At 38.7% G+C, this 23,667-nt stretch overlaps 1 protein-coding gene across 6 annotated transcripts in view; it reads left to right on the top strand.

Moving 5' to 3' along the window:
- The window catches only part of Tbck (TBC1 domain containing kinase), a 242,881-nt gene extending 219,488 nt beyond the window's left edge, over positions 1-23,393 (top strand). For all 6 annotated transcript variants that reach the window (XM_048813694.1, XM_048813691.1, XM_015484618.2 and 3 more), the window contains one exon: positions 22,798-23,393. In XM_048813694.1, the coding sequence (XP_048669651.1) occupies positions 22,798-22,908 (111 nt within the window). In that variant the 3' untranslated portion in view covers positions 22,909-23,393. The remainder of the gene's footprint in view (positions 1-22,797) is intronic.
- The last annotated feature ends 274 nt before the right edge of the window (positions 23,394-23,667 follow it).

Here is a 23,667-nt window from a genome sequence, read left to right as displayed (position 1 = left end):
GTAGTTTTCATCTGTTTGCCAACATGGTATGTGACCCCAGTAAACATTAAGAGTCACTGGTATAAGTCACCACATCCTAAACAGTTCACCATGAACACTGTAAAGCCCTACCTTACATCTCATTTAGTGACAAGTCTGCTCTTTCAGTTTGACTCTATACAATTGCAAGATGTTGTTAATGGTTCATCTATTAAAGGAGTGAGGAAAGAGAAGGAAGGAAATAAACGGTCTTGTATTATCTCTACAAATCAAACACTTAGATATATTTATATCCAATTTAACCCTCCCAACATCCTGTAATTGTCAAATGTATTATTATTGTTACACATTTAACAAGTTTAAAATAATTAATGCCAAGGAGGCTAAGTGACTTGTTGAAGATTCCACTGCTAATAAATGTCTGAGCCCTGATTCAAACTCAAGGCTATCTATCTGTCTACCTAGTTCCTGTACTTCCCTTTTTACCAGCCAGCCTATTTGATTGAAATAGTGAGTTCCGTCATCTTCTTGACTAATGACAAGAAATATGAAAAAAAAAAGTCATTTAGCTTGTCATCCTGTTAACTAAAATTTTCTCTGTATCCACTATCCAGCTATCTTCGCTCAGGTCACCAATATATTGTGCCTGACTTACTAAAAGACTCTGTAACTCCCCACTGTCCCTGTCTGCAGTCTCCCTTCCCCTAGTTCTTATTGTATATCCTACAACTATAGAGAGCTTTTTGAAATGTAATTACAATCACTCGTAATAAACTGTATGACATCTCATTGCCTTCAAAATAGATCTAAACCCTAAAAATGGCTTATAAAGGCTCTAAATGATTTGGACTCTGCTTTGTTTTCCGGGCTCATCCCTCATTGCTATTCCCTCAACCCTTTAGGTTCAAGGCATACTTATCTACTTGTAGTTCTTTATATATTGTCTTTTTAAAATTTCTATTCTGTGCACTCTTCTCATTTTTGTTCACTTGGATAATTCTCACTTGTCTCAAAGACTTATGTAGTATTTCTTCACGAACATCTTCCTTGACTACTCAAATTTAGAATTAAGCACCTCTTCCAAGTACTCATTGGAAATCTCATATTTGCTTTTATTAGTGTCATTTGGAGCTACAATCATATATAGTTTCTGTGTGCATTAGAGAAATCCCATCCTTCCTTCAGGGACACACAACACAAGGTGAAGGCACAAAATCTTGAAAAGAACAAGATGAGCTATATTTCATGATTCATTTATTTTCTTTTCAAGGTTTTCTTGTCAAGGTACAAATTTTTAATTGATGCATAATAATTGTACGTATTTATGGGATATAGTGTAATATTTTATATATCTACTTAATGTGTTAGTAGATGTGATTCAATTAGAGTAATAGCATTCCCATCACCTCAAACATGTATCATTAATTTGTGTTGGGAATGTTCAAATGTCCTCTCTTTTAGTTGTCTTGGAATATATAATCAATTGTTGTAAACTATATTCACTATACACTACAATAGAATACTAGAACTTCCAACTGTATTTTGGAACTCATTCCCCATTTCACTCTCTCTTCCCTCCCAACTACCTGTTCAACCCTCCAGTGACCACTGTTGTATAATTCTATGAGATTAACTTTTTTAGATTCTACATATGAGCCAAAATATACAGTATTTCTCTTCCTGTGCCTTTTTGTGATGACTTAACATAGTATCCTATCTGTGTTGCCACAAATGACAGGATTTCAGTCTTTTATGGCTGCATAATAATCCATGGTGTGGAATATTATACACACAAAAAAAATACATTTTCTTTATCCACTCATATATCAATAGACACCTAGATTGATTCCTATTTTGGATCTACAATTTAAACCATAAATGATGACTCTAACATTTATCAAATGACAATGTAATTGCCTTTCACTTCTCTGTGTTCTCAATTAGCTCATTGGGAACAGAGACTACATTATATCTTATTATTGTACTCCTACCTTCTAGCATGATATTTTTCAAGTAAATAAAGCACTCAAATATTTGATGATTGATGAAGAATCACATGAAAGTAACAGTTTGCAGTAGACTGTGCACTTGCATAAATTTCTGTAAAGAGGAAGGCAAGAGAATATTAAAATCAAGTACTAGTTTGAGGACAACAAATACTGACTGCCTTCTATTATGAAAAAACAAAAATGAAAATGATACAATCCCTTACACTCATAAAATTTTCAATCTTGTTAGAAAGATTAGAAATATATACAACTGATTAAAACTAAAGCAGAATTTGACACGTGCTATAAAAGATTTTAAATTAAAGCCCTAGAACTCATTGAGAAGAAAGAAGTTCCTTCTGATTAAATGAGGAATTCCAAAAGCTTTGTGGACATAATAGACCTAAGCCTTAAACCATGAGTAGGACTTCCATAAGGCCAAGTATTGACTAAGAGCCACATTTAGGAGGAAGCTCTCCAAGCAAAAAGAACAGCACAGCCTGAGTTAAAAACACAAGGAGCCAGGCACAGTGGCCACATGCCTGTAAATCCCAGTAGCTCTGGAGGCTGAAACAGGAGGATCATGAATTCAAAGCCAGCCTCAGCACAAAGCTAGGCGCTAAGCAACTCAATGAGACCCTGTCTCTAAATAAAATACAAAATAGGGCTGGGGGTGTGGCTCAGTGGTTGAGTGCCCCTGAGATCAATCCCCAGTAACCGCTCAAAAAATAATAATAATTTTAAAATAATAATAAAAAAACACAAGGGCTCTTATCTGACTGCAGATGAAACTGGAAAAGTAGGTAGAGAATCTGATTATAGGTGTTCTTGGATGCTATGTTTAAAAGTTTACATTTAAGCAGCGATTTTTAAAGAGGAAAGTGATAAAATAGCAGTATTTTAGAAAGCCACTTGGAAAATGACTTTTTAATTTGTATTAAGGTTTAGAAATTAGAAATTTTAAAATGTTTTTATAGTTTGTTTAATTGTATTTTATTAGTGAACTATAATTACACATAATAGTAGGTTTCATTTTGATGTATTCATACATGCATGGAATATAATGTGCTTCATTACAATCCCTAGTACTTCTACCTTCCTTCCTCTTCTCCCTTCTCTTGTTTCCCTTCCTTCAATGAATAGAAATTTTAAAATACCAAGAAACAGAGATTCCTCCTAATAGTCTCAGTCTATCTCAGTGCTAAATTCTTCCCAGATATTACCTCTCAGATGTTAACCTGCTCAAGCTTTCAGTCTTGCACTGAAATAGTTGCCAGGCCTCAGAGTCAACAAAATTCACTTTCTCTGTCCCTCTGGAGAAGAGATAAAGTACCAGCCAAGACTGCCACTTTCAAAAGGGAACTTGGGAACTAGTGCACTGCATTTTTTATGTGATTCAAGGCAGTGGTGGTATCCTGTTGCTATCTTTTACCTCATTTGAGACACTAAAGTCAACCTCCTCTGCTTGGTAACCTTTCATTTAAATATAAATTATATGTGAATTTATATTGAGAATAAACAAGGGTAAGTTTATATAATGAGGAATATCTTTTGTCTTTATCAAAATGCAAAGAGACTTTTGATTTATTATCAGAGTGAAACTCCCTAAATACTACATATTGTCCTTGCTAACTATAGATAAGCAAGTCCTTGGTGCTCTTCCAAGAAAGATTTACTTAGAGATAAAAGCTCTTGGAAGGAAAAAAAAATGGTATATAACAGTGGCTGGGATCTCAGGATGTCTGAGGATCTTTCATAATGTTGTCAGAGTACTGGTTAATGGAAAAAGGGAAATCTGGAGGCTTAAGAACCACTTACAAATTTATCCCAGAGCAAACTGGGATAGGAAAAGAATGGGAGAACAAAAGGATTCAAGATGAATCACAAAGAAAATTGACACAACTTTGTGCCTAACTATTCATTCCTTAAAAAAAAAAAAATGACAGTTTTCAGATTGGGTTTTTTTTTTTTTTAATTTTTTATTGTGGGTTGTTCAAAATATTACAAATTTCTTGACATATCATATTCCACACTTTGATTCAAGTGGGTTATGAACTCCCACCTTCACCCCATACACAGATTGCAGAATCACATCAGTTACACATCCATTGATTTACAAATTGCCATACTAGTGTCTGTTGTGCTCCGCTGCCTTTCCCATCCTCCACCCTCCCCCCTCCCCACCTCTCCCCTCCCCTCCCCTCCTCTCTCTCTACCCCCTCCACTGTATAACCCTGAGGGTCTCCTTCCATTACCATGCAATTTCCCTTCTCTCTCCCTTTCCCTCCCACCTCTCATCCCTGTTAAATGTTAATCTTCTTCTCCTGCTCTTCGTCCCTACTCTGTTCTTAGTTACTCTCCTTATATCAAAGAAGACATTTGGCATTTGTTTTTTAGGGATTGGCTAGCTTCACTTAGCATAATCTGCTCTAATGCCATCCATTTCCCTGTAAATTCTATGATTTTGTCATTTTTTAATGCAGAGTAATACTCCATTGTGTATAAATGCCACATTTTTTTTATCCATTCGTCTATTGAAGGGCATCTAGGTTGGTTCCACAGTCTTGCTATTGTGAATTGTGCTGCTATGAACATCGATGTAGCAGTGTCCCTGTAGCATGCTCTTTTTAGGTCTTTAGGGAATAGACCAAGAAGGGGAATAGCTGGGTCAAATGGTGGCTCCATTCCCAGCTTTCCAAGAAATCTCCATACTGCTTTCCAAATTGGCTGCACCAATTTGCAGTCCCACCAGCAATGTACAAGTGTACCCTTTTCCCCACATCCTCGCCAGCACTTGTTGTTGTTTGACTTCATAATGGCTGCCAATCTTACTGGAGTGAGATGGTATCTTAGGGTGGTTTTGATTTGCATTTCTCTGACAGCTAGAGATGGTGAGCATTTTTTCATGTACTTGTTGATTGACTGTATGTCCTCCTCTGAGAAGTGTCTGTTCAGGTCCTTGGCCCATTTGTTGATTGGGTTGTTTGTTCTCTTATTGTCTAATTTTTTGAGTTCTTTGTATACTCTGGATATTAGGGCTCTATCTGAAGTGTGAGGAGTAAAGATTTGTTCCCAGGGTGTAGGCTCCCTATTTACCTCTCTTATTGTTTCTTTTGCTGAGAAAAAACTTTTTAGTTTGAGTAAGTCCCATTTGTTGATTCTAGTTATTAACTTTTGTGCTATGGGTGTCCTATTGAGGAATTTGGAGCCCGACCCCACAGTATGTAGATCGTAGCCAACTTTTTCTTCTATCAGACGGCGTGTCTCTGATTTGATATCAAGCTCCTTGATCCATTTTGAATTAACTTTTGTGCATGGCGAGAGAAAGGGATTCAGTTTCATTTTGTTGCATATGGATTTCCAGTTTTCCCAGCACCATTTGTTGAAGATGCTATCCTTCCTCCATTGCATGCTTTTAGCCCCTTTATCAAATATAAGATAGTTGTAGTTTTGTGGATTGGTTTCTGTGTCCTCTATTCTGTACCATTGGTCCACCCGCCTGTTTTGGTACCAGTACCATGCTGTTTTTGTTACTATTGCTCTGTAGTATAGTTTGAAGTCTGGTATCGCTATACCGCCTGATTCACACTTCCTGCTTAGCATTGTTTTTGCTATTCTGGGTCTTTTATTTTTCCATATGAATTTCATGATTGCTTTCTCTATTTCTACAAGAAATGCCGTTGGGATTTTGATTGGCATTGCATTAAACCTATAGAGAACTTTTGGTAATATCGCCATTTTGATGATGTTAGTTCTGCCTATCCATGAACAGGGTATATTTTTCCATCTTCTAAGATCTTCTTCTATTTCTCTCTTTAGGGTTCTGTAGTTTTCATTGTATAAGTCTTTCACCTCTTTTGTTAGGTTGATTCCCAAGTATTTTATTTTTTTTGAAGATATTGTGAATGGAGTGGTTGTCCTCATTTCCATTTCAGAGGATTTGTCGCTGATATACAGGAATGCCTTTGATTTATGCGTGTTGATTTTATATCCTGCCACTTTGCTGAATTCATTTATTAGCTCTAATAGTTTCTTTGTAGAGCCTTTTGGGTCTGCTAGGTATAGAATCATATCATCTGCAAATAGTGATAATTTAAGTTCTTCTTTTCCTATTTTGATGCCTTTAATTTCTTTCGTCTGTCTAATTGCTCTGGCCAGTGTTTCGAGAACTATGTTGAACAGAAGTGGAGAGAGAGGGCATCCCTGTCTTGTTCCAGATTTTAGAGGGAATGCCTTCAGTTTTTCTCCATTCAGAATGATGCTAGCCTGAGGCTTAGCATAGATTGCTTTTACAATATTGAGGTATGTTCCTGTTATCCCTAGTTTTTCTAGAGTTTTGAACATAAAGGGATGCTGTACTTTGTCGAATGCTTTTTCCGCATCTATCGAGATGATCATATGGTTCTTATTTTTAAGTCTATTGATGTGGTGAATAACATTTATTGATTTCCGTATATTGAACCAGCCTTGCATCCCAGGGATGAATCCTACTTGATCATGGTGTACAATTTTTTTGATATGTTTTTGTATCCGATTCGCCAGAATTTTATTGAGGATTTTTGCATCTAGGTTCATTAGAGATATTGGTCTGTAGTTTTCTTTCTTTGAAGTGTCTTTGTCTGGTTTAGGTATCAGGGTGATGTTGGCCTCGTAGAATGAATTTGGAAGTTCTCCCTCTTTTTCTATTTCCTGAAGTAGCTTGAAAAGTATTGGTATTAGTTCCTCTTTAAAGGTTTTGTAAAACTCTGCTGTATACCCATCCGGTCCTGGGCTTTTCTTAGTTGGTAGTCTTTTGATGGTTTCTTCTATTTCCTCAATTGATATTGGTCTGTTTAGGTTGTCTATATCCTCCTGACTCAATCTGGGCAGATCATATGACTTAAGAAATTTATCTATGCCTTCACTATCTTCTAATTTATTGGAGTATAAGGATTCAAAATAGTTTTTGATTATCTTCTGTATTTCTGAAGTGTCTGTTGTGATATTGCCTTTTTCATCCCGTATGCTAGTAATTTGAGTTCTCTCTCTTCTTCTCTTCGCTAGCATCGCTAAGGGTCTGTCGATTTTGTTTATTTTTTCAAAGAACCAACTTTTAGTTTTGTCAATTTTTTCAATTGTTTCTTTTGTTTCGATTTCATTAATTTCAGCTCTGATTTTAATTATTTCTTGCCTTCTACTTCTTTTGCTGTTGTTTTGCTCTTCTTTTTCAAGGATTTTGAGATGAAGTATGAGATCATTTATTTGTTGGTTTTTTCTTTTTTTAAGGAATGAACTCCAAGCAATGAATTTTCCTCTTAGAACTGCTTTCAATGTGTCCCATAGATTCCGATATGTTGTGTCTGTGTTTTCATTTATCTCTAAGAATTTTTTAATTTCCTCCTTGATGTCTTCTATAACCCATTGATCATTCAGTAACCTATTGTTCATTCTCCAAGTGATGTATGCTTTTTCCTTCCTTCTTTTATCGTTGATTTTCAGTTTCATTCCATTATGATCAGATAAGATGCATGGTATTATCTCTACTCCTTTATATTGTCTAAGAGTTGCCCTGTGACATAATATATGATCTATTTTTGAGAAGGATCCATGTGCTGCTGAGAAAAAAGTGTAACTGCTTGATGTTGGGTGGTATACTCTATATATGTCAATTAGGTCTAGGTTATTAATAGTGTTATTGAGTTCTATAGTTTCCTTATTCAACTTTTGTTTGGAAGATCTGTCCAGTGGCGAGAGAGGTGTGTTGAAGTCTCCCATGATTATGGTATGGTGGTCTATTAGACTCTTGAACTTGAGAAGAGTTTGTTTGACGAACATAGCTGCACCATTGTTTGGGGCATAAATATTTATGATTGTTATGTCTTGTTGGTGTATGGTTCCCTTAAGCAGTATGTAGTGTCCCTCTTTATCCCTTTTGATTAACTTTGGCTTGAAATCTATTTTATTTGATATGAGTATGGACACTCCTGCTTGTTTCCGAAGTCCATATGAGTGATATGATTTTTCCCAACCTTTCACCTTCAGCCTATGTATGTCTTTTCCTATCAAATGCGTCTCCTGTAGGCAGCATATTGTTGGGTCTTGTTTTGTGATCCATTCTACTAGCCTGTGTCTCTTAATTGGTGAGTTTAAGCCATTAACATTTAGGGTTATTATTGAGATATGGGTTGTTCTTCCAGCCATATTTGTTTATTTCTGTTACTAAACATGGTTTGTTTTCCTCTTTGATTATTTCCCCCCCCTTTACTGTCCTACCTCCCACTGTTGGTTTTCATTGTTATTTTCCATTTCCTCTTCCTGTAATGCTTTGGCGAGGATGTTTTGAAGAGATGGTTTTCTAGCTGCGAATTCTTTAAACTTTTGTTTATCGTGGAAGGTTTTAATTTCATCTTCCATCCTGAAGCTTAATTTCGCTGGATACACAATTCTTGGTTGGAACCCATTTTCTTTCAGTGTTTGAAATATGTTATTCCAGGATCTTCTAGCTTTCAGAGTCTGTGTTGAAAGATCAGCTGTTATCCTGATTGGCTTACCCCTAAATGTAATCTGCTTCCTTTCTCTTGTAGCTTTTAAAATTCTCTCCTTATTCTGTATGTTGGGCATCTTCATTATAATGTGTCTAGGTGTGGATCTCTTATGATTTTGCACATTCGGCGTCCTGTAGGCTTCTAGGATTTGGGATTCTGTCTCATTCTTCAAGTCTGGGAAGTTTTCTCGTATTATTTCATTGAATAGACTGCTCATTCCTTTGGTTTGGAGCTCTGTACCTTCCTGTATCCCAATGACTCTTAAGTTTGGTCTCTTAATGTTATCCCATATTTCTTGGATGTTCTGCTCATGGTTTCTTAACAGTCTTGCTGAGCTGTCTATGTTCTTTTCCAGTTGAAATACTTTGTCTTCATTGTCTGATGTTCTATCTTCTAAGTGTTCTACTCTGCTGGTAGTATTCTCCATTGAGTTTTTAAGTTGGTTTATTGCTTCCTGCATTTCTAGGATTTCTGTTTGTTTGTTTTTTATAACCTCTATCTCCCTGTATAGTTGATCCTTTGCTTCCTGGATTTGTTTGCGTAATTCATTGTCGAAGTGATCTTTCATTGTCTGATTTTGCTGTTTAATGTCTTCCTTGATACTCCAGATCATCTGAAGCATGTATATCCTGAATTCTTTATCTGACATTCCATCTGCTGCAGCTGTTACCTCTTCTAAAGTTGCGTTGACCTGCATTGCTTGTGGTCCTTTCTTTCCTTGTCTTTTCATACTGCTTGCGTATCTTTCCTGCAGGCGCGGGCGGCGGCTCTGCTCTCTCCTTATTCCAATTGGGGTGTCGTGGCTACCACGCCGGCAGGTCACTGGGCCTGTTCTGGGCGCTGGCGGCGGCTCTGTTCTGCCCCTACTCCAATTGGGGTGACGAGTGTACCACGCCGGCAGGCCACCGGGCCTGATCCGCCGGTCGGTTGCAGGTTTGCCTACCCTGCAGGCGCGGGCGGCGGCTCTACTCTGCCCCTACTCCAAATGGGGTGTCGTGACTACCCCGCCTGCAGGACGCTGGGCCTGTTCCTGGCACGGGCGGCGACTCTGCTCTGCCCCTACTCCAATTAGGGTGGTGTGTGTACCACGCCGGCAGGCTCCTGGGCCTGATCCGCCGGTCTGTTGCAGGTCTGCCTACCTTGGAGGCGCGGGCGGCGGATCTGCCCTGCCCCTCCTACCACGCCTGCGGACCCCTGGGCCTGATCTGCAGGTTGGTCACAGGTCTGCTCACCCTGCGGGCACGGGTGGCGGTTCCGCTCCGCCCCCACTCCAATTGGGGTCACGTGACCACCACACCGGCAGGGCCTGATCCGGGCGTGGGAGAAGGATCTGCTCTGCCCCTACTCCAGTTGGGGTGACGTGTGTACCACACTGGCAGGCCACTGGGCCTGACCCGCCAGGCTGTCACAGGTCTGTTTACCTTGCAAGCGCGAACGGCGGCTCTGCCCTGCCCCTCCTACCACGCCCATGTACCACTGGGTCGCGGGTCTGCCCACCTTGCGGGTGCGGGTGGCGGCTCCGCTCCGCCCCCTCTCCAATTGGGGTCACGCGGTCACCACGCTGGCGAGCCGCTGGGCCTGCTCCGGGCGCTGGCGGCGGCCCGGCTCCTCCCCTCTGGCTCGACGACAAATTGAGGAGACTCGGGTGTCTGTGCCTCACCCCCCCTACCAGGAGACCAACTGTTTCTGTTGCCGCTGGTATTGATGAAGTTCTCTCCTCCGCCGCTTTCTGATGACATCAGATCTCTGCCATGTTGGTATCCTATGCGAATGGCAGCATTTCGTTCCCCTTGCCGGGCAACCAAATCAACGGGTGAGTCCTGACCGGCCCTCAGCAGGACCCGGACCGGGAAGCAGTTTCCTCGGGCTCCTAGCCCTGGGCCAGGGCGGTTCCGGGAGCCGGAACTCGGCCGCCCCGTGCTCGGTGTTCGCTCCGATAAGATCAGATTCTAAGAAGCACCCAGGCACTGAACCCTAGCAATCTGTCTGCAAGCCGCAGGCGAATGGCAGCCTGAAATTACCTGTTCTATGGCTGAATGAGCTGCGGTCAGTCGAAAACAGGGATGGTGACGTCAGCTTTCCAACATGGTGGCTGCTGGCCTCCTCTGTGGTCTGACCGGTGTGGAGAACCGAGATGGACCGCTTCCTTCCCCCGTCTCGAACCCAGAATTCAGCCCTGAGTACGGTGCTTGCACGGCTGGCAGAAACTGCAGCGCTGTAACCCTGTGTCGCTATCTCCTCGTTTCCCAGCGCGCGCTGCAGACTCTAGCCGCGGGGCGATTTGCTGAATAAGCAGTGTTACCCTCCGTGCGACAAACCTCTCGCGTTTGAGTCCCCGTAGCCGATCCTTGTGCGATGGAAATCCTTCCTCCAGGTTCCGGAGCACCCCACTATTGCTGGAAATTCCTAACAAGATAGCCTTTAGTCGTCCTGACTTGTCATACTCCCACACAGTGAAGCAGCACACGGGGGCAATGCACTCCCCTCGCCGCCATCTTCCCTCTCCTCTTCAGATTGGGTTTTGAGGGAGGTTGCTGATAACTTTAACAGAGATAGGGAAGAAAAGAATGAATAAAGTAGATTTGGAAGGAATATGGTGAATTTTGGACACATTAAATTTGAAGGACATTACTGTAAATGTGTCAGTCAAGCATTTAGAGAGTCAGGCTAATTCAAAGGAAAATTAAACTAGATGTACAGATGTAGAATCCTCTCACTTAGGAAACAAATACTATAGTATTCTATTGTGAAGAAAAAAAGTATATAGGGCTTTCTTTCCAATAAGTACACTTAAAAGTTTATCAATATATTTTTCTAGAAAAGAAGATTCTAGGTGACACAAGGAGAGATTGTCCTAAGACCATTAAAGGATACAACTTGTATTTGTTGCACAAAACTGTAAAACTTCACTGTCAGCATTATAAATTTATGTTCTACACTTTTAAAAATTGCTTAGGTGCAAATGATGGGTAGAGATTAACAAAGAAAATGAGACCAAAGTAAAAGAAGAGAAAGGAAAGGAAAATATCATTTTGACTATTGAGGGGGGAAAAAATCTGTTACTGCAATTACAACAAAGCGTGGAATAAAAGTTGCATTGACTTATACCTGTCCCTCAGAGAAATACTTTACTTGCCATTTCTATTCAAAAGTCATACTTTAAAAGACTTAAATTTTCTTTTTGTTCAATCCTTGTGAGATTTTATTAGAACTATATGTGAGTAAAAAATAAGAGAGGCAAAGGAAAATTTCATAATTCTTCATGGTTATATTTAGCTGTCTTTTTTCCACATTCTTGAGTGGTTTAGCTACCAATGGAAGTTGCCAAATTCATTGAAAGAAGATAGGCTAAGAAGCAAGCATGGAACACAAGAGTTGAAAGTGAAAACAACTACATCCTCTTTTAAGTTCTTTTATCATCTTCAGTTCCTTCACTGTAGAAATGAAATAAGGACATTTTCTCATACCTATGGACTTTTACAGTAACATTATCTCACATTTGTTTATTACTCCTGTGTTTATAAACTTCATCAAAAAATTTATATAAATATTTGTGTGTGTGTGTGTGTGTGTATTTGGAAAGCCATCATTTCTTTAAAAAAAATCTTAGTTTTATCAGCTCATACAAGAGTTGAAGACCCTATTAATAAAGGATAAAAGAAAATAGCATTCGACTCCCACCAGAGCCAATGAGATATTTTCCTATTTGCCCTAACATCTTTTCTAGCTCCTTCACTAGAAGACAGCTTAACCAGTTCCTAACATAGTGCCTGACACAGAATAGTACTCAAAAAGTATTTATTAAATGAATGAATTGGTTATTCAACAGAGAGCAAATATTATGTACTAAGTATTATAAAATAAAGATCCTACTTTCATGAGATTTTCAATATATTGAGAGAGACAGTCAATAACATATATTAAGTGGTTATAAATGCTGAAATGAAAAATAAGGCAGAGTGAAGGTGAAAAGTACTGGTGGCCTTTTTTCTTTATAGGATAACTGATGAAGCCTTATTTTGAGTGAGATGGAAAGCCACAGGAAGATATTGAGCAGTTTTATGTCATATGATTTATGTTTTAAAAGAATCATTCTGCTTGCCATGTAGATAAAGTCTATGGGTGATAGAATGTGGGCAAAGGATTTGCAAATTCACAGATCATGTAGGACCTCCTAAAACAAAGATTTTAGATTAATTATATTCTGTATTTTTAAAAAAGAGGCCATTACAGTATTTTGAGAAGAAAGCTAATATGATCAGAATCTGACATAAATTTTTAAAGGATTACTCACATTGTCTTAGAATTAGATCATGGGGAGATGTCTGTTCAGGTCCTTGGCCCATTTGCTGATTGGGTTATTTGGGGGGTTTTTTTGTTTGTTTTGTTGTTGTTGTTGTTGTTTTGTTTTGTTTTGTTTTGTTTGGGTTTTGTTTTGTTTTGTTTTGTTTTGTTTGGTGTTTAGCTTGTTGAGTTCTTTATATACCCTAGAGATTAGTGCTCTATCTGATGTTTGAGGGGTAAAAATTTGCCCCCAGGATGTAGGCTCTATGTTCACCTCATAGATTGTTTCTTTGGCCAAAACATCCCATTTATTGGTTCTTGGTTTTAATTCTTACGCTATAGGAGTCTTATTAAGGAAGTTGGGGCCTAAACCTACATGATGAAGATTAGGGCCTACTTTTTCTTCTATTAGACGCAGAGTCTCTGGTTTAATTCCTAGGTTTTTGATCCACTTTGAGTTGAGTTTTGTACATGGTGAGAGATAGGGGTTTAATTTCATTTTTTTTTTTTTTTTTTTGCATATGGATTTCCCGTTTTCCTAGCACCATTTGTTGAAGATGCTATCTTTTCTCCACTGCATGTTTTTGGCACCTTTGTCTAATATAAGGTAATTGTGATTTTGTGGGTTAGTCTCTGTGTCCTCTATTCTGTACCATTGGTCTACCAGTCTGTTTTGGTGCCAGTACCATGCTGTTTTTGTTACTATTGCTCTGTGGTATAGTTTAAGGTCTGGTATAATGATGCCACCTGCTTTACTCTTCCTGCTAAGAATTACTTTAGCTATTCTGGGTCTCTTTTTTTTTCCGGATGAATTTCATGATTGCTTTTTCTATTTCTATGAGAAATGCCATTGGGATTTTGATTGGAATTTCATTAAATTTGCATAGTGCTTTTGGTAGTGTGGTCATTTTGATAATATTAGTTCTGCCTATCCAAGAGCAAGGTAGATCTTTCCATCTTTTAAGGTCTTCTTTGATTTCTTTCTTAAGGGTTCTATAGTATTCATATACAATCAATCAACAAATTTATAAAAAAAAAAAGTTCAACATCTCTAGCAATTAGAGAAATGCAAATCAAAACTACTCTAAGATATCATCTTACTCCAGTCAGAATGGCAGCTATTATGAAGACAAACAACAATAAGTGTTGGTGAGGATGTGGGGAAAAAGTACACTCATACATTTCTGGTGGGACTGCAAATTGGTGCAGCCAATATGGAAAGCAGTATGGAGATTCCTTGGAAAATTGGAATGGAACCATCATTTGACCCAGCTATTCCTGTCCTTGGTCTATACCCAAAGGACTTAAAATCAGCATACTACAGGACACAGCCACATCAATGTTTATAGTGGCACAATTCACAATAGCTAAACTGTAGAGCCAACCTAAATGCCCTACAGTGGATGAATGGATAAAAAAAAAAATGTGGCATATATACACAATGGAATATTACTAAGCAATAAAAGATAATAAAATCATGACATTTGCAGGTAAATGGATGGAGTTGGAGAAGGTAATGCTAAGTGAAGTTAGCCAATCCCCAAAAAACAAATGCTGAATGTTTTCTCTGATATAAGGAGGCTGACTCATAGTGGGGTAGGGAGAGAGGGAGCATGGGAGGAATAGATGAATTCTAGAAGAGGAGGAGGGGTCAGAGGGAAAGGGAGGGGGCAGGGGGTTAACAAGGGTGGTGGAATGTGATGGACAACATCATCCAAAGTACATGTATGAAGACACGAATTGGTGTCAACATACTTTATATACAACCAGAGATATGAGAAATTGTGCTGTATATGTGTAATAAGAATTGTAATGCAAAAAAAAAAGAGAATAAGCCATAGAATAAGTCATAAAAGTATTGCTGCCTTTTCCTTAAAAAAAAAAATTGTATCATAGGGGCAAGAATGGAAACAGAGGAGACCAGTTAGGAGTTAGACAATAATCTAGATAAGAAATAATGGGTTACTTGAGCTAGTATGGTAGTAGTACAGATGGTGTGAAAATATCCCATTCTGAATGTTTTACAAGTTAAAGTATATCCAGGTTTATTGCTTGAACAATTGGAAGAATAAGTTGCCATCCCCTGAGGCAATTTACTTAAGGAAGATATCAAGAAGGGGTTGTGTGTGAAGGTAGGGTGGGAGTGATCTCCTTTAAACTCTTAAGTTTGAGAAGCCTATTAGACATCTAAGTGCCTAATGGATGTTGAAGAAGCAGAGAGATTCATGAGTTTAGAGTTCAGAGAAGAAGCTAAAGACCTAAATTTAGTCAATAGCATATAGATGAGAGTAAAGCCATGGAACTAGATGAAATTACTTAGGACATGAATGTTGATACAGAAGAAGGAAGAGGACTAAGCCCTGGGGAAAAGGTAAAGATAAGGAAAATCTACTAAAAGAGACAAGAAGGCACAGCTGGTGAGTTCTTAGGAGAACCAGGAGAGAATCAGGTAATACAGTCAATGGAGGAAAGTTTTAGAAAGAGGAGGGCATGATCAAATATATCAGATAATGCTGATGGGTCAAGTAAGATTCAAAATAATACTAAAAGTTCTTTCTGACAACATAATAATGTGGAAATTATTGCTGGTCTTGATAAGAGTGTTTATGGGGAATTATAGAGATAAAAGTATGATTGGAGAAAATTTGAGAGAATAGACTTCATGCAAAGAAATGAAAAGAAAACAAAACCCATAGATTAAAAAGATGTCTGTCAGTCACAATCAGTGTATCCTGATTTAAGTAAACAAATTTAAATATGGATGAATAGATGGGTACGTGCGTGGACCACCTGGATAGATGGAGAGAGAGAGGGCAGGGGGAGGAAAGACGTTTAGGAGCTTCAGCTGATTAGAAATCTGAACTCTTTCTGAACATTTGATTATCTTATAGGATTATTGTTATATTTTTCTAGGTGTTATAGTACTGTGATTATATATTTTTAATGTCATTTTATTTCAAAAATACAGATTTATTAAATAATATGGTATTTGCATCAAATAAGACAAGGGTGAAAGAAGTATGTTGGAAGAATAAATTAAGGAAGTTGGCAACAAGTTATAGTTGTTGAAATTGGGTGTTGAGGAACTAGGGGTTCATCATACTACCCTTGTCTTTTAGGACAGAATATTTATACTATCAAATATCCTAATCCCAATGATTGGTCCCAAGAAACATAAAAACAGTTTGGTTAAAAGTTTATGATAATCATATTCATGGACAATGTACACCATAATATGGATTCTAACTCTCCTGCACACCATTAGAATAATTATCTGTAAAACAAATGTAGATCAAACAACCTGGACCATGGAGGTCACGGTGGTAATGCCTGTAATCCCAGCAGCTCAGGAGGCTGAGGCAGGAGGATCATGAGTTCAAAGCCAGCCGTCTGCAACTTAATGAAGTCCTAAGCAACTTAGCGAGACCCTGTCTCAAAATAAAAAAAAATAAAAAGGGCTGGGGATGTGGTTCAGTGGTTAAGTGTCCCTAGATACCAGAAAAAAAAAAAAAAAAGTTATGGCTCTTTTTGTAAACTTACCCACTGTTTTAATTGCATAATTAGCATTTTCCAGTAGCTATGATTGGAATGTCCCCTCCAAAACTCATGTTGAAATTTGTCGTTGTAACATTATTACAAGGCAGAACATTTCACAGTTGATTAGATCCTGAGCACACTGCCTTCCTGAAGAGATTAAGGCAGGAGTGGGTTATTTATCATGGGAGTGGGATCTTGAGGATAGGATAAGTCGGGCCCAATTTTTCTGTCTCCCATATTCTCACTTGCCCTTCTGCCATGTTGTGATGCAGCAGAGGCCTCACCAGAAGTTGCCCCTCAGTCTTATACTTCCCAACTCCACAAGTATATGAAATAAATTTATTTTCTTCATAAATTACCCAGTCTGTGATTTTCTACTATAGCAGCAGAAAACTTACTAATAAACCAGTATATTCTGTACTAAACCAATATCATAGAATTACTTGTTCCGTTCCTTGTCATGAGTGCCCATGGCAGGGTATAAAATGATTACTGACCTGAGTTCCCCTTCTTGACTTTGCCCTACTACTGATTTGATTTCTAAGAGTGAAATTATAAAGTAGCCACTTCCTAATTGTTATAGATGTTATTTGCTATGAAAATCAGTTTTATCTTCCTTCCAATACCATGAACTGGTCTAGGTCATATGTCACTGTTTTTTATAAAATGAGGATTATTTAAATATTAACTCAATTGATTTATGTAGCCTAAATATTAAAGCCTTGTACTATTTGTGAAGACTAATAAATAATTATGGATAATTATTAAAAAAAAGAAAATCAGTTTTATACTTTATGTAATGCTGTTAATAATAAGTTAAATATGAAAGATCTGAATACAAAAAAATACCAGAAGACAAAACATTTATCTCAGTTAAGGGAGGAACATAATAATAATGGAAGAAACAGGTGGCATTCCAAATTATACTTGACTGTATAATCCAGGAAAGAGAACAGCACAGTATTAGATAAATAATTCCTACGTCTTTCCTATTAATCCTTGTCATAGTCCTTGTATTTTTCATTGAGATTACAAAAGTAGACAGTTCTACCAACCAAGACCTTTATTCATGATCCCAGAAATCTCTCAAATAATCAGGACCAGACCCCATGTCATCATATTTATCCCAGGCCACACTGTACGCCAGATTAAGAAATCACTACAAATTATCTTCTTTCTCTCAGAATCTTTACCTGACTTAAGGTCTAACCAAACTCCTGGAAAATGATACTTAATTTGCATAAAATATCAGCCTAGCCACAGCCACGAGGTACCTGAAATATTGAAGGTATGCCATATTTTCAGTGTTCCAGAAGATCAAGAGAACTCAAAACAAACACAGGATCAGTCTCACTTCCGTAAGATAAAGAAAAGCAAATTACTATAGCATTACAGAATAATTTCAAGTGCCTTTATGCAGTGCCACCCTTAAAAGTAGCATTTCCATACCCAAAACAACATTATATGGGGAGAAGGAAATGGACAAATAAAATAGAAGAAAAAAAAACTTCTCCGAGCTTTATTAGAGTTACTCAGTCTGTACCAGTTTTCCAATTTTCAGTATGAACTTCAGATTCACAAGTGTGAAGTTCAAATCAGGAAACTTAATTGTCCTGCCATGTGCTCCTCAGCTAAGGTCTTACAGAAGTTTAATTTTCCTCTACAGCCATGAGTTCTTCCCAGCTCTGTGTCCTAGAGCCTCACTGAGAAACATGATCCTGTTCTATGCTGCTCTTGAGCAATCCCTTCCCCCACTCATTTCCTGCTACAGCAGAACCTGACTTCCTCTGGGCAAACATGCCAGTCACTTAGTCCAAGCTAAGATGCAAGATAAAGAGAGAAAAAAAAAAAAAGATAGAGTGGCACTCACAAGAGCCTGTCTTATTCAGACACTGCCTACACAAGCCCTAGAAAAGAATACCAATGCCAGATCCTACAAACCAGAGAAATGATAACAATGCAAGAGCCTTGTCTTCTCTACATGGGAGGACTGCCCACAAGAAATGTGACCTGAAAGTCCCCAGATCTTCCAGCAGTTACTACATCCTGCCAGTCCCACATTATCTCATGTTGCCCTATAGATCTCAGCCAGTTGTCAGTTTGAAGGATCCCATTCTCTCCACATAGAACTTAGAAAGTCCAACCCTACAAACACAACAGCCTCTTCCAGTGAAAGGTAACATGTGAATATACTTTGTCTACAAGAGATATAAAAATCTTGTGCTTTATATGTGTAATATGAATTGTAATGCATTCTGCCCTATACGTGTAAAATGCATTCTACTGTCATATATAAATAAAATTAATTTAAAAAAGAAGACTATACCCATGACAATTCCAGTTCCGGATTCCAAATCACTGGCCTGCAAATGAATCCCATTATTTGGATCAATACTGGCCTCACCTTAGAATCCGTTGGGTGGGAGCAGGGGACTTTCAAAAAGCAACTGATGCCAGAACTCCATCTCAAGAAATTACTTATTACTAATCTAGAATTGTCCAGAGTATTGTTGCCTACTAAGAGCATACTTGTGATTCTAATGGCTTCAGAACCACTGGTCAGCACAATACCCTAGGTTTGTGATTTCCTTGTGGAGGCTGCAGTCTCTTCTCTAGACCTTTACTCCTCAGACTCTATCCTTTCTATACTCACTGAGGCTGCCAAAGGCCTGCAGGATGAAAACTGAAGGTTGGAGCCCCGTCTTTACATGCCTGGTTCTCCTCTGTCCCACCATGTATCTTCTCCATGCGTGATGTGACTTTTTCAGAGTGAAAAACTACCCTAACACATTCATAGTAGTTTTTGCAAGGGATACTGAGGACTGGACCCAGGGGTGCTTGTGAGTGAACTACGTCCCCAGCCCTATTTATTTATTTATTTGTTTGTTTATTTATTTGGGGGACAGGGTCTCTTTAAGTTGTGCAGGGTAGCCTTGAACTTGCAGTCTTCCTGCCTCAACCTCCCACATTGCTGGGATTTTAGGCATGTGCTACTGCACCCAGACATATTCACAGCACTTTCTTTCCTCCCTGTCAGTCTATAGCCAAAATACTATTTTATTAGTATAGTAATTATCACTATCAAATTTAGGTTTTTTATTCCTTTGGGGAGTCAGTATGAAAAAGGAATTTAGGGAAAAGGGGCAAGAGAGGGGAATAACTCATCCAACCTTCATTAAGTTCAGAAACTCCACACTCCAAAGTACCCTGAACTTCTGCTTTTATACTACTCATGTTAATTGTCCATTTCTTTCTCATCCACTGAAGTGTAAGTACTCAAAAACTGCAGCAGTACCCACTACAAGTAAGTCCTCAGTGAAATGTTTGATAAATTAATAACCAAACAACTGAGCAGATGGAGAAGAAAAAGAGGAATTGGTTTCATGGTAGAAATGGAAAAGTTACAGTCATGGTCTCACTGTGAAGGGCCAGTATAGATAGGTAGCTATAGATAGATGAATAGAACCACAAACAAAATCAGACAACTCACAATCTTACAAACTCAGCAATTGTTCTTTTTTGAGTCGAGGTCTCACTGTATTGCCCAGGCTGCTCTCAATCTCATGAGCTCTGGTGATCTTCCCACCTCAGCTTCCAGAGTTGCTGGGGCTACAGTCATGCACCACCACACAGGGCTTGATTTCCCCCCGCCACCATCAAACAGAGTGTTGTTTCCTTTCAAGGCATTTAAACATTTGCATCTACTTGTACTTTGCTTCTACTTTTCTTCTTAGGCCGCTCACATAGCAGCAACCTGATTGTTCCAAATTGCTCTGTTCTGCCTATTTTGCCATTATTATTTTCCAGCTCAGGAGCAGTTTATGTCCCTCTTTACAATAACAGTAGTAACTCTTTCCAGCTCTACAGCATAGTTTAAGAGCGATTAGTTAAATGTACAGTAAGTCCTTCCTTACTCATTTTCTGACTTCCACAGTGTTTTGAAAGTACTGTAAGTTAAGACTTCTTATCCACCAGGCCCTAATGCTATGTTTATCTAAGAATTCCAGCTCAAATGGTAATTGTATTTCTGCATGTGAGAAAAAGCAGCCAAAACGTTTCAGTAATCATATGGTACCAGGGGCTGTTCTGCCTGCACAAGACTCAGAGTAGATAATCTGGTGCCTCTTCTCTAAGGACTGAGATTCAAAGAGAAGCATACATTCAGGATGGGGGAAAAAACAGTTTGCTCCAGTTTACTTGACACCTTTTAAAATACAGAAGTATGATTTTTTTCCCAACATTAATTATAAGGATCCCCATCTGGTGGCTTTAGAAAGAGTATGGGATTTGAAATGTGAACAGCCATCATTCTCTGTTATGGCACCACAGAGGCTTATGGAGAAGATGAGCAGGGTCAGCAGTGTTGAGATTCATTTATGTGAATTGTTTTGAAGGTTGCCAAGATGCCTTACCAGCAGCATACATTACCTGCTGATGAACACTGTTAGCCTTCTCACTGAAAACATATCTTTCAAAATATTGTCCACGGACTGCCTGCTTTAAAATCATCTAGGGGTATTTGTTTAAAAATACACATCCCTGAGCCCCAGATCAATAAAGCACAATCTCTTGGAGTGAGGCCTTGAATTTGTCCTGACCCAAAGAACCAGAAGAGTTCTGGGCTTCAAGTGATTATGAAGCCAATGTACTAGCTGGTTCTTTTGAACCCTGAAGTTGAAACTTTACTATTAAGCTTCAAGAAGCAATAGCACAGTGAGAAGGTTGTTTTTCTTGAAAGATCTCTGAGATCAGCTTTTCATAGAGTAATTGAAAAGAAATCGAGGACACAAATACCCAAGGAGGAGGAATGGGACACTATCAAGGATAGGGGAGAGAAAGATTAGCCAAAGAAAAACTTCCTTCCTTCATAGTTTTGCCCCAGATTTAATTCAATTTAGGAAACACATTGAAACCCTACCAAGTGGTACTCACTAGGAATAAAAAGAAACAGAACAGTCACTGCTCTAGAGGAGTTTATAGTTTGGTAATGGAAGCTCTTGGAAATAGCTTTTAAATACATTTGGTGCCAGCGAAGATGGAGGTTTGCATAAGAAACTTTGAGGGCTGAGAAGCTATGAGAATTTACACCTGGAGAAGGTGATATGCAAGCAGGAAAAGCACCAGAAGTTAGGCAGACTTGGGAGTATACTGGTGGGGAGACACTTGAGGAGAAGCTAAAGGGAGGCCAGAAATTGGTGGGAAATGAAACATGTTCCCAACAGAGGGTGTCCTGCCGCGTCCGGCCAAGGGAGCCGAGTCCGGCGAGGGACGGCGAGGTTAAAAGACACACAGGACACCAAGGTTCTTCATCCAGGAGTCAATACCCTTTATTGCTAACACACCTTTTTTATACCCCAAGCAGCAGAAGTGGAAAACTACCCAAAAGCAGGAGGGAGGGGGGAGAAATTTAGTTTCAACATCTATTATTGTCAGATACCGAAACCTCCCTTAACAATAAGTCCATCAGACCAGAAAAGGTCAAGGCATTCCCGTGGGATACATATGTCTCAGACGGACAAGCAGGAACAGAAAAACCGCAAGTTCGCCATGGCCTTGTGAGCTGTCCACACTGGCATGCAGAACAAACTAGTGGAGGTAGGGCTCCAGGGGCCAGGGTGGACCTGCTGCCAACAGTGTCCTATACAAACAAAACTCTGAAACATAAAGCATTATGATCTATCGCAATTGACAGGCAGGTCAGGGCTGCCACAGATAAAACTCAGGAATGGGGAAAGGTAAATCATTGAGGCCAAAGGGGTAAATGCCAGTTAAACCTGAAAGATATGTATGTTCAGATGACTTTTTAAAAGTCCTATTGTGCCAGTCTTCCTGGATGAGTCCTTCAAATTTATTCCAAGTTCCTGATCTCAAAATGTTAATTGTGGTAGCTCCAAAAACATGTTACAACCAGCTTTTGTGTCCTCTCTGAAACTTTGTTTGTAGAGTTGTAATAATGTTAACTATAATATCAAAGTCTTTTTTCCAATATGGGTTTGAGATTATTTTAATAGCTATTAGAAGCTTCCAAAAAATAGTAACATTAATGACCTTGGGAGAGGGAGTGAGGGAACAGAGTTGAGGAATTTACTTCTTCCTGCACAGTCCTTTACACTGAATGTATTTACCATATCTATTTGCCTATTCAAAAAAGCATACAAGAGAACTAGATAGACACATGTATTCCATAGCATACAGAACTTGTTTATCAACAAATGAATGATTTCAATTTATATTAAAAACAAATTAATGATTTATTCAAAAATGACAGTAATAGTAAGATTATAGTAATAGTAATTGTTGAGGGAGGAGATTCCCAAGTTCAAGGCCAACCTCAGCAACTTAGCAAGACCCTGTCTCAAAATGAAAAATAAAAAGCATGGAGATGTAGATCAGTGGTAGACCACACCTGTGTTCAATCCCTAGTACAAAAAAAAAAGAAATCTTTTGTATATTTTTTATAAATTTGGCTTTTTTTTTCCTTCCAGTTTGCAGCTCATCTTGTGAAGATGAAATATCCAAGGATCTGTATTCTAGATGGTGGCATCAATAAAATCAAGCCAACAGGACTCCTCACTGTCCCATCTCCTCAAATCTGAAGAACCAAGAGACTGGCTAATGAAAGGACAGAGTGGCATCAACATCCCATGACACTGTTTTTCATAGTCATGTCACTATAAGATAAAAATCAGATCTCCAGATTATTGCATTTCCATAAAGCTTTATCATGTGCCATTTTTGTAAAACTCATGACCTACATGTTCAGCTCTCAAGGCAAGAAACTTGACTATACATGTATTGCTTAAAGAATTTTCTTAACAGTGAAATCTGATCATGTACTTTTACCACACTGCCACATAAAGCCAGAGGAATTCAGCTGACAGGCAGATTTAGCATTATCAAGAAATCCCAGTCACACTGAAAAATTCATCCTCCATTGCACTGAACAGACAGTCCTAACAAAGGTATTACTTAGAAATATAGATGGAATGTGGGCTAAAATCATGATCTTTCCATGATAACAAAAACTGAAAAGCTGTTCGCAGTGTATTCCTTACAAATAAATGCTACATTTGGTAACTGACTTAGCCTAGACAAGTTGTGTGCATGTTTGTGGGAGTGGGTGTAGAGTTCAGCAAGTTGCAGAAAGTGGTAATAGTTCACTCCCAGAAAAATGAAATTCAGAAACCATTCCTATTTGATAGAATATTTGACTAGCTCCTGTACCAGAGAAACCCAAAGAGTGACTTAAACAAGTTTCCTAGCTGTTTTATCACGTAAAAGTGGCATAGTTAGTCCAGGGCTAGTACACTGGTTTCATAATCACTTGAAGCCCAGGAATCTTCTCATACTTCTTT

This window comes from Marmota marmota, unplaced genomic scaffold (assembly GCF_001458135.2).
Source record: "Marmota marmota marmota unplaced genomic scaffold, marMar, whole genome shotgun sequence".
Taxonomy (NCBI): domain Eukaryota; kingdom Metazoa; phylum Chordata; class Mammalia; order Rodentia; family Sciuridae; genus Marmota; species Marmota marmota.
The sequence above is the reverse complement of the archived record's forward strand: the minus strand, read 5'-3'. Positions and strand labels throughout refer to the sequence as shown.